Here is a 16,794-nt window from a genome sequence, read left to right on the forward strand (position 1 = left end):
TACAAGAGCTAGTTCCAGGACAGGCCCCAAAGCTACACAGAGAAACCCTGTCTCGAAAAACAAACAAACAAACAGATATAAGCACACCCTCCCAAGAGTCTCTGTTCCCATCGTAGCCCTGTCCTCCAACCCTCTCCCCACACTACAGTAGTTTTTAATCCTAAACTGTTACCCTTGGGACTGGAGGTGTAGTTCAGGTATTAGAGTACCTGCCACCCACAGAGCCTAGGGTCTGCTCCCTAGAACTGCCTGGAATCCACGCCCTGAAGAGAAAGGGGCAGGAGATGGCTCATTGGTAAAGTGTTGCCCCAAGCCTAACTGAGTTCAATCCCCAGGCCCTACCCGTGCGAGGAGGGCACCATTCCTGCCAAGTTGTTCTCAGACCTCCTCACGTGCACCACAGTGCATTCGTGTGCGCACACACATCACACACACACACACAACGTGAGCAATAACTGTCGTGAAAGTAAGTTCAAAGTCATCCTTGGCTACATAGTGAGTTTGAAGCCAGCCTGGGCTACAAGAGATCCACTCTGAAGAAAAAAAGAAAAAAGAAAAATCTCTTCGTTGTCCAACCCTCATGTAGGCCATCAGCAGGATGAATCGGAGGTGTTGAAGACAGGGTTCATGGGCAGAGGACACACCTAGCACGGAAGAGGCTCTGGGATCCGTTCCCAGGTCTAAAAAGCCCCCATTTGAGGCCATTGTGTCCCCCCCTCTGCTCCCTTCTTATTTCCCCTTCTCACCTGGGCGAAGAGAACCTGATGGATTGAGGGCTGGGATGAGGTAGGCATGGCATAGGGGGAATGAGCTGCAAAGGCCTACATTTTTTGTTCTCGTTTTAAGAGAGGCAAGATCTAGGTTGATTCTTCAGGGAAAGGGCTATTTCTGTAGTAAGAGGCCCAGCAGGCAAGAGTCACCTTCAAGGGGGGGAGGAAAGGGTTAGGGTAGAGATGTGGCAGGAGAATGACAGTTCTTCCTGCCATTCAACCTTCACCTCTCCTGCTTCATCCTCGCCCTGCCTCAGAGTGGATGGAAAATAACTCATTCTCTCTTCTCCCAGTCTTTGCTGACTGAGAGCTAAAATTTCTCTTCCACTCTTGGGCATCTATCTTCGCTCTGAGGAAACCCCTCTCAGAGATCACCTTCCTCTTCAGGGGTCCTTGTCCTTCGTGGCTGCCTTTTGTTTGTCCACTCCCCACTGTGCCCTGAGTTAGTTCCTCCACCAGCCAGGAACGTGCCTTTTACAGGTCAATAAAATTAGCGACTGATGGGGGGGGGTGGCAGGGGCAGAACGTGCTAACCTCAATGGCCTTGAATGTGACTGGACTCACGGAATCCGGACGCCTGTCATTCCTGTGCTAAACAGTGACAGCTGAGGGACCTGCGAGGGTGTCTGTGGACGGAGGGGGTGGTGGGCCCTGTGTTGCAAGGAGAAAGGAAAAAGATGGACACCTAACATCGTCCCAGAGCCTGAATCTCTACGTGATTGAGCCCTGAATGGGGAGCTGGCCTTTAGAGGAGGGGCCCTATCCCCCCCCTCCCCACATCTTCAATTTTGCAAGAGCCTCAGACTAGGGGGAGGGAGGTTCCAGCAAGGCTATCTCGCTACTGCGGTGGGCTGGGGTCTTCTGATGGAGTCAGGCTTGTGACCATTTGGATCAGGCTGTCTGAAAGAGCGAGTTTTAGAAGGTCAGGAGGACCCAAGTGTCCTAACCTTCAGGAAGTTAAGTGTGTGGTGGTTCATTGCCTCTTGTCCTGGTGCTTGGGAGGCTGAGGAAGAACTGGTGTTAGCTGACTAGTTCAAGGCCTGAGTGAAACCTTGCCTTCAACAACAACAACAACAAAAAAAAAGAAGAACGAAAGAAAAGAAAAGAAAAGAAAAGAAAAAGAGAGGAAGGAGGGAAGAATGGGAAGAAAGAAAGAAAAGAGAGAAAGGAGGAGAAAGAAAAAGGGGGTAAGGAGGAAAGGGGGTAGGGAGGAAAGGAGGTAGGGAGGAAAGGGGGAGCTAAGCCCGAGTGGTGGCACATGCATGTAATCCTAGCATCTGGAGGCTGGAGGACCAAGAACTCAAGGTAACCCTGGACTGCATAAGACCCTGTTTCAAAAGGGAAGTGAGGGAGAAAGCAGAAAAGAAACCGGAACTCCCAGTGACCCTGTTCTGGGCCCTACTGGCCACCTCAAGTTCATAGAGACTCCTCACTGCTGGGACTGGGGTGGGACAAGAGACCCCGCCCCTCCCGGCTCGGCCCCGCCCCCGGCCAGCCAGCCGGTGAGCCCAGAACCTCTGCGAAGCAGCAAATCAGGCGAGAGCAGGTGGCCACCGCTGGCTCTGTCTCGTTCCTGCAGGTAAGACAAGCAATGCTGGCGGGTCCCCACTGAGGACCTCGAGGGCAGCCCTGGAGGATAAAGCAGCGCCTTCTCCTGTCCCCTGCCCTCGTCTATAACCTAAGGGACCCCCAGAGACGTTCTCTGTCTGGGTTTAAGGAGCGTGTGTGCGACTTAACTCTGAGGAAGTTGGAAGGACCCACTGGCTGAACGTGATGTTGCCAGGATCCGAGCGCTGGGGAAAGCAGCATCGGGTAGTAGACCCTAAAGTGTTCCGGAGGGCAGCAGGTGTGTGTGGGATGGGGGTTCGTCACCCCAAGTGTCCTGAATGGGTCCCAGGGCAGTATCTTTCACAGATGTTTGGAGTGATGAAATGAACTGAAAGGTTTCTATTCTGGGGACAAGTGAGGTGACAGCTGCTGCCTACTTGAGTGGGACCTGGGTTTTCTGGTGTCCCCGGGTCATCTGCATTTGCACTTGGGTATAGATGCAGCCTGGAGGTGTGTGTGAGGAAATACTGGCCCCGGGCTCAGCAGGTTCATTCTGTCTTGTTTTGAAGTCAGGCTACGGAGACAGAGAGGAAGGCAGGCATGTGATGATGGTACTCCCTCATGTGGGATTTGGACTTTAGGGTGGGACTCTGTCTCCCAGGACTCCCAGGGAAGGTTTTCTGAAAAAGGCAATCTGAGCTAACCCAGCTGTGATGCTGGGCTCCCTGAGCCACAAAGGAGAGACAGCTAGGAACCTCCTGGACCACTTAAATAAAGCAAAGAGCCCTGGGGTGTGGAACAGAGTTTTTGGGTAGACTGAAGTGGCGACTAGGGGAGAGAATTTTTCATGGCCTTCTAGATTCTCATTCCATGGTCTCCTCCCCAAACACCATCATCACTGTCAGTAAATTCTTCCTCAATTTATGTGTGTGTGTGTGTGTATGTGTGTATGTGTGTGTAAGCATGCATGTGTGTAGGTTAAAGTCCGATTTGCTGGAGTTCATTATTGCTTTCCACCATGTGTGTGGGTGCTGGGGAATTGAACTCAGATCTTCAGGCTTGGCAGCAAGTGCCTGTACCTACTAAACCATCTCACTGGTCCTTCTCGCTCATTTCTGACCATCTCTTCGGGTTCTGGGATAGCTAGCTGCTTGCTTCTGGGAGGCAGTGAGTTATAGGGAAGGGGAACTTCGGGGTAGGTTAGCGCTGAGTCCTGTCACCTCTGCCTCTGGACTTGCTTCCTTACTTGAAACCGGGGATAAGGATAGAACCCACTTCGTAGGGTGGCTGCTGGGATTTAATGAGAATACGCAGGAGGAGCGCTTACTTAACATAGTCCTGGCGCCCGGCTCAACAGGTCTAAGTGTCCCCTCCTGGATAGGACAGCAAAGCCTATCTGCAGGGGGTGGGGGCGGGGTGGAAATTTTTTAAAGCTTGTCCAGAAAGAGAGATGCCCAGCATATCTTCCCTACCAGGCTTGGCCCCCTGCTGGTTCCCATTTCTGTGCTGCCCAGAACCCCTTACTCCTGGCTCTGTCGCCTTATTTCTGTTGCCTTTCATCTGCAGGGTGAGGCAGGAGCCAGGGAGCTGCAGGGGCCCACTTGGGGCTGTGCCTAAATGGAACAAGCTCTGGTTTAGAGACCCAGCTTGACAGAAATTCCCTGTTGGCGTCAGCTCCCTGCCCTCCCTGCCTCCAGAAATCCACAAGTTGGGATCAAACTGGCTTGGGTTTTTCCAGGAAGATAAATAATCCTGCCTGGGGATTGTCCGAACTGCCCTCCAGTGGAGGGAGGGAGAGCGTCAAGCCCTGGCTCTATCTAGCTCTGGTGGCCACCAAAGAAGGCCAACCCCTGAGTACTCTTAAAATCCGGGCAAGGGGGGCAGTGCCCACATGCCCTAGCCTGGGTGCTTCCAAGCACTCTGTTCTCAGTGTCTTCTGTCAAATGTAGTCAGCAGTGCTGAGCATCAGGACCACACGCTCAAGGCTCAGGGGACACAGCTCAGTTGGCAGAGTGTTTGCCCAGCAAGCACACCATCTTACAGGGCCTGTGGCCGGAAGTAGACTGAGGCCAGGCATCTGTGTCAGTGGTCCTTGTGGTGCAGAGAATGTGGCTGGCCTGGCGGTGGCAAGGTAGTAAGGGTAGGGGTGGCTGGAGCCAGGGTGGGAAGGAAGCTATCTCTCTACAGTGATGTCATTTTGGTGTGAGACAGGAAAGCAGGAAAACCTGAACTTAAGCCTGGTCTCCTAGGTCGCCTGGTATAACTGTCAAGGTAGGGTGTTAGAAACTAATTTATGGAACGGGTGGAGCTCGGTTGGCGGAGGGCTTGTCAAGCATGCCCAAGACCCTGGGGTCTACCCCAGCACTGCATAAAACCAGGTAGAGTGGAACCTGCCTATAATCCTAGGACTTGGGAGGCAGAGTCAGGGGGATCAGAAGTTTAGCTGATTTAGATAAACGGGGCGGGGGGGGGATTTAGAGTTTAAGGCTAGCTTAGTATATATTTGACCTTATCTCAAAAATATTGGACATTTCATTAACAAGAGCTATAACTTTAAAATATTTAGTGTTGTAATTTTACAGTACTGGGGCCCAAACCTAGGGCTTTGTGTGTGCTAGACAAGAAGTCTACCCCGGAGTCATATCCCAGCCTTTTTGTTTTGTTTTGTTTTTTGAGGACAAGGTCTGGCAAAGTCATTCAGACAGGCCTTAAACTTGAAGCAATCCTCCTGCCTCAGCTTCTCAGGCAGCTTGGACTACAGGCCTATGCCACCAGACCATTAGAGCGTTAAGATATTTAGACCTGTGTCAGCAGACCACCAGCCACGGTGTTCTTGCTCTGGGGGCCCTGCAAAGGTGACAGGGGACCTGGCTGAATCTGTGACCCCAAGTGCCATTTGTTTAGCTCCTTCTCTATATTTCTCTCCTCTGGTAAAGTGGCCGTAAAACTGGGCTTGGGCCAAACACGTCTAGACAAGGAGGGAATTTCAAGGTGAAATGAAAATTGTCAGTTGTTACCGATAAGCGGTCCCCCCTTGGGCTTCCTGACCTCATTCTCTAACTAAAAATTGGGACATTTTTTTTTTAATGTCCTATCATGCTTGAGTGGGAAGGGATGGGGAGGAGAGCTTGCTTTTCTTTCCAGCGTGGCAAGGATCTGGCGCTTTCTGCTCCCAAGGAGCAAGGACAAAATAAGCTTGCATGCAGCAACAAGAGGGATGGAAACCAGATCAGAGAAAGGCAAGGCTGAACATCCACCACGTCTCCTATCCCTCCATCCCATCCCACCATGCCCTCTCACACCCACAGTCAGGGAGGAGCGGCTTCTTCGGGAGTTTGGGGGCCAGTTAGCTGGTGACTGGAGTCATCCCTCATGACAATATAAGTGCCATGGTGTTCTAAGCTGCTGTGGAGGGCCCTGTGGCCCCTGGACATACTGTCTGCTCAGAAGACAAAGTCCTGCCATCTCTTTTGTGACTAGCTCTGCTCAGTCATGATTCTTATTGGGCTGTTTGGGGACCAGCCCATCACTTTGACATCTTTAACATTGCAAAGTTTTATTTTTTTTTTAATGGAAATAGACACACCCACCCACATACATGTACTCTCTCATGCTACCTGGCTCACAAACCATCCCTGAGCACTAAGTCTCTTGTGGACACCCTTGTACGGTGACTCTGACGGCCTACAGTGTGTACCCTATGCCCTTCCTACATTCACAGCCTCCTTTCCCTCTTGGGTGACCCATCAGTTCCAGTGGCCAAAGGCTGATTTACTTGGTGGTAACGGGCGGGGGGGGGGGGGGGGGGCGGGGGGTGTATGTGTGTGTCAGGAGTCTGCAGTGCCTTAGTGTTGGAGACAGAAGGCAATAGCACCACCTTCTTGGGACTCCCTCAAGCCCCTAGGGACTTGGTGTTCAGCCCCTCATATTCTCAGGAGTGTCTAGGGGACCTGAATCTCATCTCTAGTCTGCCTGTCTATGCAGTTCTTGGTTCCCCTTCTGCTTTAGTCTATGAATGTGTTTATCATCTCCCTGCTGTGTGTTCCATTCCTGTTTCCCCTCTCCCTGTCTCTGCTGTTCTTTCTTTCTTCTCCTCCCTTCTCTCTCTCCCTCCTCTTTTTTCTCTGTCTCTGTCTCTGTCTCTGTCTCTCTCTGTTTCTCTCTCTCTCTCTCTCACACACACACACACACATTTTTCTCTCTGGCTACAAGGCTCTGTAGTTCTGTCTCTGTGTCTGCTTTGTTTTATTTTGAAAACAAGATCTTCATCTATAGCTCAGACTGGCTCATGAACTCACTGTGTAAGTGAGGCTGACCTCCAAAATCACAGCAATCTTCTTGCTTTAGCCTCCTAAATGCTGGAGTTGCAGATAGGAGTCAACACCCCTAGCTCCTTGTTTGTACCTCTGAGCTTAGTTAGTCTGTGTCTCTGGGACTCATTCTCTTGAAGAAGCTCAAGGGAACAGTATGAATGAGTGTCTCTAGGTCACAGAAAGTGGCAAAGCATCCTGGGGCACTACTGTCACTTCTGGGCCCCTCTCCTCCTCCAAGCAAATGAGGGATATCAGGACCTGCAGACAATAGGTTCATTTTGGCGCCTCTGCCCCTGCTCCTCTATTGAGAACTCTGGCTCTAGAAATGGAATATTGTTCAATGAATCATCAGCCTGGAAGCAGAACTGGGGGTTCAGAGTGATGGAGGGGCAGCTCCTTGTCTGTCTTGTTTTCAGTTTGACCTTAAGCGGAAGGCAAGGACTCGGAACCTCCCTCAGAAGATGTGTGGATAAGAACCAGGCTGAATCAACACCTTTCTTTTTACCTTGAAGCTGCCAAGTTCAACCCATGCACCCCAGGCCCAACTTCCTGCTCCAAACCACCACTGTGCCCCCACCCTGCTCCAGCCTTTCCGCCACTGTGGCCACGGGGCCTCTCTAACAGTCCTCTGGCCTCTCTGGTCCCTGCTGCTGGCCACACTATAGCCACAACTCCCACACAGGCCTTGCTGTATTGGCTGCTTGTTTATTTGCCTAAGGTTTCCTTGGGTGTGGTGAGAGCCAGATCCACAGACCCTCCCAAACTCCAGATGCCCATGGAGAGCCCTGGCCACATCTCAGCTGCCCTGCCTCTCTCATTGCCCTCTGGGGCCCAGCACCTCTCCTCCCCACCCTCCTGGCCTCACCTTGCCAATTCCTACATGATGCCAGTCTCATCCTGCTTTGAGAATTCTAGAAGGGGATGCCAGGAGATGTTAGAAACCAGAACCTTTGTGTTTTCTGCGGAGGCGGGGGGTGGCAAAGAAATGTGGGGAATGCGCGTCTTGAACTCTAGAACTCAGGAGAAATCTGCCCATCATTCAGCTTGTCCTCTTTGGCTGAGCTTGACTTGGCCATTCAGTGATACCTGAGAGAGGAAGGATTCTATCTTGGGCTTGGATAGTTCTCTCATCATTATGACAAAACACCAGACAGAGGCATCTTGAGGAAGAAAAGGTTCATTTTGGCGCACAGTCAGAAGGTACACAGTCGGAAGGTCCAGCCTCTCAGATCAAGTGAGGCAGGAACAGGAGGCAGCTAGTCGTTATGGTTAGGGTTAGGGTTGGGTCAGAAGCCGTGGAGCAAAGAGATGAATTCAGGTGCTCAGTTCCTCTTTATTTTATTGAGGACCCCAGCAAAGTGAATGGTGCTGCCAACATGTAGGGTGGATCTTCCTACCTCAGCCTAACCTGGGTAATCCCTCACAAACATGCCAGGAGAATTATTTCTATGGTGATTCTAAATACCATCAAATTAACAAGATGAACCATTACATGGCCCCTTCTAGGATCTCCATAGGAGGCGTACCTGGGACCCCAGGGTCTTCCAGGCGCTTGACTTCACACTGTCAATCCAGAGCTGTGTGGTTCAGGCCAGTGAACACCACAGAAGTAAAAGTCCCTTTTGCAAGTGATAGGCAAGTGCACAGGTCAAAGCTACTTGCTCAGGGCCAACTCTTGCATCAGAGTGCAGCTTTGAACCCAGGTCTCCTTGAGCAAAAAGACCCACAGAGTGCACTGGCCTCTGGCTTTCCTTTTTCCTTTGTTTGTTGGTTTGGTTTTGGTTTTTAAAGACAGGGTATAGCCATGGGTGTCCTGGAACTAAGTCTTTAGACCAGGCCAAGCCGTACTCACAGAGATCCACCTGCCTCTGCCTCCTGAGTGCTGGGATTAAAGGTGTGTGCCACCACCACCTGGTTGGCCTCTGGCTTTCCTACTCTCCTCTTTGGCCCACCTCCTGAAGGACCTTCCTTCCACCCAGGACTCCTCATCCTGAACCTGTGGCTCTGGCTGGGAAGGGAGGATAAGGCTAGGCAGTAGTTCTGTGACCTCATTCTGAGATTTGATGTCCTAGTTAGCAGCTTCCTGTGGGGGAAAGGGACTCAAAGCTTTTTTTTTTTTTTTTTTTTTAAAAAAAAGCTAATTTTTAACCAGCTAAGTGCTAATTGGGAATTTGACTAGCCCTTACTTAAGGCTAAGGCTATTGAACCAGGATCTTCAGGTTGAGGTGTGTGTTAGCGGTGAAGAAGTCAGAGTGGAGATCACAAGGTTTTCCTGGACAGCCTTGCCAGCAGCCAAGTGTAGGAGCCAGGAATGAAGGGACAGTCCAGATTGGGGCAGCTGTTGGCATGTGTGGGTGATCCTTGGGAAGATGGGCCTGAGTGGGGGCAGGGAATAAGCTGCCTTGGTAGGTCTCTTTTCTCTCCTGCTGACAGGGGCCTCTCTGGAGCTTGCTGTCAGGGGTGTGCAAGGGATGTGACTGTATACTCTGACCCTCTTTCCTCCCAGAACCCTGGGAGTCCCATCCTGCTTCCCCATCCCTTGTCCCAGGACAATGATTCACTCAATGAACATTTTTCGAGTGCCTACCCTGGGATCTGCCTTGGGAATTCAAGAGAGAACAACGGAACATAAAGAGAAGGGGCTAAGGGGAGACAGAGGCAGCTAGGGATGCAACTGGGTTGGCCCCAAGTTCGATCCCCAGCACCCCATAAACTGGATGCACTAGTGTACACATCTCTGGTCCTGGCACTGGGGAGGTGGAGGCAGAAAGATCAGAAGTTCAAGTCCATCATCTACTACATTCCAAAGTTACAGTCTTGTCTAGGGGATATGAGAACTTGTCGTGAAAATACAGAAACGACAGATTGTTGGGGGGAAACGCTTTCCACGAAGATTGGTGACCTGAGTGATCTTTCTAGGACCATGTGGTAGGAGAGAACCCAACCCTGTCAGTTCTCCTTGGACCTCCACAGGGGTGAGGGTGTGTGCACGCGTGCACACGCGCACACGCACACACACACACACACACACACACACACAATTTTTTTTTTTAAGGAGACAAGACAGAAAACCCATTTTAGAGAGGGCTGTGAGGAAGTTTCTCACAGGGGAAATGCAAATCAGAAGGATGGAAGAGTCCAGAGCTAAAGAGTGCTAAGGCAAAACGTCCAGGTTTGGGGGTGGGAGGAGCCATGATAGGGTCCAGGGACAGAAAGACCCTAGTGTGGTTGGAGTATCCCTCAGATGGAGATGAGAGCCGTATGGAAATAGATGGTGTGAACACTGAGTATTTTGGCCTGGATATTTTAACCCCAAGGATGTTTTGAATACAAACATTTTAAATCAAAATATGCCCATACCGGGCACTTTTGAGGAGATTTTTCTACTTTGAACTCGATTCACCCAACTTCATTCCTTGATGAGATTTTTTTTTTTTCAGTTTCCCTCCCTATGGAGAAACAAATAAATGTCCTACAGCGGAACAAATAAGTGTCCGTGCTTTTCATTCAATTTTATTCATTTATTTGGTTTTTTGAAACAGGGCTTCTCTGTAGCTATGGAGCCTGTCCTGGAACTCTGTAGAACAGGTTGACCTCGAACTCACAGAGATCCGCCTACCTCTGCCTCCCGAGTGCTGGAATTAAAGGCGAGCGGCACTCCATTTTAATTTCAACTAAAATTCTTTTTATCAGCATCAATTCCTCGTGCATGTTGCCCCGGGATTTGATCTGCCCATCGGTCTGGGAGCTGCAGGCTTTCAGCGCCAGGCTCCACCATTGTGTGTGTGACTAGGTAACCCTGTGCAGTTTGGGAAGATTGGAAAGTGAAACAAGACCCCTGGTCAAGATTACATTGGTTTGTTGGTTTCAGTCAAGAATGAATTTTCTCCTAGCCAATTTCTGGTCATCTCACTGTTACTTCTACCAGGAATATTTTTAGTCCGCAAGTAGTATTTATAACTCGGTTAATCTGTGGGAGGGGCAGGGTGAGAGGGGTGCTGGGAGAAGGGAGAAGGATTTGAAAGAGGCTCAGAAGGACCCAGCCATCCAACCTAAGGTCTGCAGGTCACATGAGGCTATGGACCACTATGAGATATGGCCCAGTGCAAAGTTGTAAGCTTAAAAACATTATGAGTGAGGGGTTTTTTTTTGTTTGTTTGTTTTAGAAAAGCAGATGTATTTTATTATTTTTGAAGGTTATTTTTATTTATATGTGTGGTGCATATGCATCTATGTGGGTTTAATGCCACATGTATGCAGGGGCCTGGAGAGGCCAGAAGAGGACATTGGATCCACTGGAGCTGGAGTTACAGGTGGTTGTGAGCCTAGGTCATCTCACCGGCCTCCTGAGTGCTTATAAGCATGATGTGCTTAGAGTTTTTATTTATTTATTTGTTTATTTATTTATTTAGTGCTGAGGCTAAAACCCAGGGCCTTCCCATGCTAGGTGGGTGATTTACCTCTTAGATTCCCCCTACTCCATGTTCTGCCTATGTGTACAGAATATTTAGGAGGAGGAAGAGGGAGGTACAGACAGAGCAACCAGGTATGGTGGTCACTGTTTCCCGTTCAGGCAGGAGGAATAAGAGGATTGAAGATTTCACAAGACAGAAAAGGTAGTACCCCCTAGGATCCTATCATGGCCTCCCACACCTCCTTTCCTCCTGATATTAAAAACAACTCAGAAGCAAGAGTCTGACCCCATGGTTTGTGCCGAGTAGGAACCAATGCCCAGGGTGTCTGCCCCTGGATGCCTGCTGGGGAGGGGATGCAGGACCCCACCCATCCAGAGTCACGTGACTGGAGCAACCACTGGCCACAGACCTGGCCCTGAACACAGACTCAGACACAGGGCGCTTGTCCTGCTGTGGCTTGGAGCTCAGGGTGTGACCTGGGCAAGGGTACAAAGGGGCCTCTGTCGATGTGGGGCACTGTGCCCACCTGGACTAGGCCAGGCGCCCGAGGAGTGAGGAAGTGGCCTGTAAGTACTGAAAGGGAGAAACCTCGAGGTGACACACACCTGAAGTTTGGGTGTCATAGGGGCTAAGTTACTTCCTCACCTGTAAGATGGGGATCTAGACCCCAGCTTCCCAGACCTGGCACAATGCCAGCACTATTTGTTGACTGAACAATCGTTAAGTATTTTTTTAGCCACATACACATAACGTTATCGTGTGCGTTTTTACACATGATAACTTTACCGAGCACTTTAAAGATACTGACTCATTTAATCCCTAATAAAGACCCACTAAGTGAGTACTATTGATTTTGTCCTTATATTACCCATAGGGGAAACTGAACCTTAGAGGCAAGATCTGAACTCAGGTCCTATAGTTACATACTCTTGCTTCTGGAAAGCAAGGTGGGCACTCCTCAGGCCAGGTTCCTTAAAAGATGTGGGTCTTTCAAAGGGAGGATGTTTCCCAAACTGTGTGTACCTTAATGCATATAGTTACACATTGTCCTCATGCCAAGGGACAGTAAGGGGGTGGAATTCACACTTCTTGGGAGCAGTGGAAATCCAGGGTAGGGTAGAACAGAAATCAGGAGGAACCCTGTCACAACCCTGCTGTTGAGGACCCAGCCGAGGAAGCTGTCCCGGGGGAAACTGATCTAGACTGGATACCACCTTCATTAAGGTTAAGTTATACCCTGAGGGATGTCCAGCTGGGGCCATGTGATGGGAAGAAGCTGACCTCATTCCCTAAAGGCTAACGTCCATCGGAACACAAAGCAGGGTGTTGGGGGTCACTGCCTAGCCTAAAGATGGAGGACAGCCTAGGAGTGTGGTGAACAGATCTTCCCAGGTTGAGATGGCAGCCAGGTGGAATTCGGGAGATGGAGACGGGTAACCTAGGAAACAACAAGCAATGTCACTGGGGCAGGTGGATGAGGACACCCAAAGCCAAACCTGGGGCTCAGCCAGCTTTCCCTATTAGCATCTCTGTTCTATATAGTCAGTTCTAAGCCAGACAGGGCTACAAAATATGACCCTGCTTTGGAAGAAAGAGAAGAAAGACAGATTTTTAGTGGTCTATGCCACAGGTCACCTGAGGAGGATGCATGGATGTGGTCAGCTGCTCCCTGGTTGACCAGATGGGATTCTGGCCATCCCATGTTTCCACTGGCTCTTTCGGCCAATGGGCCACCCTTCCTTCAACCCTCGGGATCACCTTCAGCTCCCTCTCTTCCGTCCTGAGTTAGGATGGGTTAGGTTGTGTCTCCCATCAAGGACCAACTATAGGTTCATGGGATGGACTTGGGGGGAGGATCCCACTCAGCTAGCTCATTAAATGAAAGGTGCAGGAAATAGAGGGTGGGTCAGGAGCCTCGAGATCTTAATTTCCTTAGGGTTGGCCCTGGCTTATAGTCAGCACTCCTGTGGGCATCTTCTGAATGCCCCTCTTGAAGAAAGAGGAAGGGAGCCAAGGTTGTCCCAGGAGAAGCCCAGCCTTTGGTCTCTACGTTCCCCCTTCCAGGTGGTAACTCCCATGAAGTCCTCCCATGATCTGACTACCTCCTAGATGGCTGTTGGTGCATGTCGCATGTCGAGGAGGCGACGGCTGCCCCTGCTGGTTGGTGGTTATCCAAACTCTCTAGCCTCCTTCTTTCCAGCTCTGGCCTCTCTGCATATTCCCAGACAGCTCTGCCAAGCTGAGTGAGGAGGTCAAACGTTCAAGTAGGAATGGACTCTGGTCTGGGAAAGATTGAGGGTAGGTTGGCAGCTTTGGGGTGCAAGATAATGGACAAGTGGGGGAGGGGATCAGCCTAGACATTGCTTGGAGACGGCACCCTGAGGCTTTCTGGCGTTCTACCTAGGCCCGCTTGTCTTGCTACTACTTTTGAGCCATTAGTTTAGAAAGCACAGCTCTGAGGAAGTTCTTTCTGAGGTCTAATCCTGCTCGCTTCTGCTGTAACTAACGATTCTGTCCTTCTCATGGATGGGGCTTTACAGTTTGCAGGGTGCTTGGTGTTGTCATTTCCATTGCGGAGAGGAGACACGTTCCCAACCTCATGGCTAATAAGTGACCAAGTTGTAACACAAATGTATCAGCCTGATTCAGTTACACCATGTGAATCCCTCAAATTACACCCAGAGACACACCCCTCTCCACACGCACCCCCCATCTCATCAACTCCAAAGGGCTTAGTCCTAGAGAGGCCATCCTGTCCATCCCCCTGTCTCTATCCCTGCCCAGTGTATATGCAGCACCTGTGGCCAAGGGGGTGGTAGAGCTGGGGCGTCATGGTTTCAGCTGCTGTATTCCTTCGTGGGCAAAGCCTTTGAACATATAATGTGATAATCTCTGCCTGCTTGCTGCACACCAAGGGCCTCCCTGGGTTCATCCAAGAATCCATTAGGGACCTCACAGGAGGAGCAAGCTCCGTGTCTGTACTGGGCAATCTGCCTGCTTGCCCCTCTGCATGCTGGAAAGGATCTGCTTGTTCTTTAGCTCCAAGACACAATTACAAGACAGTGCTGGAAATGAGTCAGGCTTCCCGATTTGAGAACTGGATGGGCTGGGGCGGGGGCCCGGATTCCCTTCTATGCTGAGCTATAGAATGTTTCAGATTGGCGCCGCTGGTTCACCTGGCTGGGAGGCTGATGGGAGAGTCTGGAAACCACCCAGTCGGGGACTCGGAGGCCATTCTGCTGCCCCATCCCAACATTCCGGATGGGAAACTGAGGCCAGCTGTTGTCCCCAAAGCATCCTTGCTCAGAAGTCACCCAATTAGCACCCTGTCTGACTCTGTGTTCCCAGCGCCTGTCTCATTATTTGGGGATTTATGATTGTCCCGGTCACTGTGAAGGACGGCTGTCCGGGTTTCCATCAGGGGAGCCCAGGCCAGCGCTTAGCCCAGTGGTAGCAGGAGGTGGTGCCATCCTGCTTGGGGCAGGATGGGGATTTGATTTCAGGGGGATTTGCGGCTGATGAGGAGCCGCCCCGGCCACATGGTGGCTCAGAGCTATTTTAGGAGAGGGGGAGGGGCCGGTGGCTCTGTCCCTCCTGTAGAGCATAAAGAACCCAGGATGGATAGGGTAGGATGCAGACCCAAGATCGGGGTTCCCGCTAGAACCCATGAACCCAGAGCTAATTTCCTTAGTGCGATCTGACCCGATGTGGGCAATGGACAAAATGGAGGCGTATCTGGAGAGGGGTGAGGCTCTTGGCCTGATCCCCGTGGCAGGGGCCTTGCTCCCATCAGAGTTCTCTCTGCTATTATAATGGACAATTGTTATAACAGTTGCATATATTCATAGCCAAGATTACATTTACTGAGGGGCTAGAGATATAGCTGAGTTGGTAGAGTGCTTGCTGAGCATACATACTCAAAGCCCTGAGTAAAATCTCCAACACGAATAAAACTGGGCAAGGTGGCACATGCCTGTAATCCCAGCACCCAGGAAGTAGAGGCAGGAGGATCAGAAGCTCAGGGTCATCCTCTGCTATAAAGTGAGGCGCATGAGACCCTGACTCAAAAGAAAGGAAAATGAGAAATTACATTTCTTGAGCTCTCAGGGAAGGTTCCCAGTGAGGGGCAAGGAGGACAGCACTATAGCAAGTGGGCCACGTCCAAGCTGGGTAATAGTATAACCCCCCCCCCCCCAGCCTCCGCATTCCCATCTCCATGGCAGGCACCAGGCATCCCTACTTGGTGATGCCCATGCTGTTAACTAGGCATCTGCTTTGTCCAGGACTCTGCAAAATGATCTCACAGCAACTAATGCTGTGATGATATATTGCTCACTGCCTTGTTTTACAAGTCCAGAGAGGGAGGTAATTTGCCCAAGCTCACACAGCGAGAGCAAGGTGCCTGGTCTGTTTTTCTCAGACCCACTATGCGTCATTTCGTTCATTCTGTAAATGTGTGTGCTGACCAGCGCTTGGGGATTCCCGCACGGACGCGGAGAGAGGAAGAGGAGCTGGGATGAAACTGGCAGCGATGAGTCCCAGGTTGGCCAAACTGGAGACTTGGTGGCTTTATTTAGACCATGGGTCATTTTTTTCTGGCTGGAGGAGAACAAGAGCTGGGGGGACTGGATCCCTCACTGGGCAAGTGAAAGATGGGCAGGGGAGAGCCAGCTCCATCTGGTACCATAATTACACAGAGGGCTTCTTTTTCTTTCCTCCTTACCCCACCCATTTCATTTGGTTTTGTTTTTAATGTAGTCCAGGCTAGACTAAAACTGGCTCTGTAGCCTAGGCTGGCCTCACACTCATGTTCCTTCTTCCTCAGTCTCCAGAGGGCAGGGCTCTCAGACATACCACCACCACACCTGGTCCCATCCCACCTTTATAGAACAAAAGTCACCCAGCACATTGGAACAGGCCCTTAGAAGGACCTTAGCATAGAGAAAAGAAATAGCCTAGGCTCTGGAGCCCGTCAGATGGGGTTCAGACCCCACCTCCACTTCTCTCTTGCTGTGTGACCTAGGACAGGTTGCTGTGTGTTAGCCTCTCAGCCCCTGCATTCATATCTGCAGAGTGAGAGTCTCTCTGGCCTTCTGGGGATCATCAGTCAATGTTGCGAAAACTGTGGGAAGGGTCTGGAAGACAAGGCCAGCCACAGAGGGCCATGCTTTTTTTTTCAACGGACAGGGTTGCTTTTAGGGATATGTTTTATGACTGAGTATCTAGGTGAAGCCACGTCTTTGTGGTGGCCCTGAGCTGGCACCTGTGGCCCTGCTGAGTGACGCTGCAGGCCCGGCAGATGGGAAGGCCAGCAGCGTAAACACGCGGTGCGCTGCTCATCTACCCAGAAAGAGCTTTGGACTGTGCCCTGGCTCGGCAGTGCAGCGCTTGCCAAGCGTGCGTGAAGCTGTGGATTTGATTCCAAGCAGCTCAAAAATTAAAAGGGGGGAATCACGCGTTAGGGGGTGAAACGGGGAGACTGGTCACCTACAGCTGCACCCTACAGAAGCAAGTCTGGGGATTTCTCAGGCCCTCAGTGCTTTCTAGAATGCAGGAGAGTTGAGGGATGGTATCGTTAATAGAGGATGGGGTTGAGGCAGGAGATTTGTTCAGTGTTATGTCGGGGGGGAATGAAACTGGAATAATGGGTCAGATACTAGACAGAATGTTAAGCCTCAGTGTCACCTTGGCTGGGGGAGAGGCTCCGTCTGAGTAGTGGGGAGCCAGCGTGGGGATTCAGAAGGCAAC

The 16,794-nt window shown here is 50.9% G+C and overlaps 1 protein-coding gene across 3 annotated transcripts in view; it reads left to right on the forward strand.

Annotated features, from left to right (window-relative positions):
• The first annotated feature begins 2,232 nt into the window (after positions 1–2,232).
• Znf385c (zinc finger protein 385C) overlaps positions 2,233–16,794 on the forward strand; it is a 50,440-nt gene continuing 35,878 nt past the window's right edge. The window contains exon 1 of one of the 3 annotated variants that reach the window (XM_087909985.1): positions 2,233–2,349. Coding sequence is in view for 2 of the 3 variants with exons in the window: in XM_087909984.1 (XP_087766110.1) it covers positions 2,544–2,616 (73 nt within the window). In the remaining variant the exon portion in view is untranslated. Of the gene's footprint in view, positions 2,350–2,382; positions 2,617–16,794 lie in introns of those variants that run through there. The other 2 variants (XM_087909984.1, XM_087909983.1) reach the window with 2 other exon arrangements.

The sequence above is a fragment of the Myodes glareolus genome, chromosome 9 (genome assembly GCF_982192425.1).
Source record: "Myodes glareolus chromosome 9, mMyoGla1.1, whole genome shotgun sequence".
NCBI lineage: Eukaryota > Metazoa > Chordata > Mammalia > Rodentia > Cricetidae > Myodes > Myodes glareolus.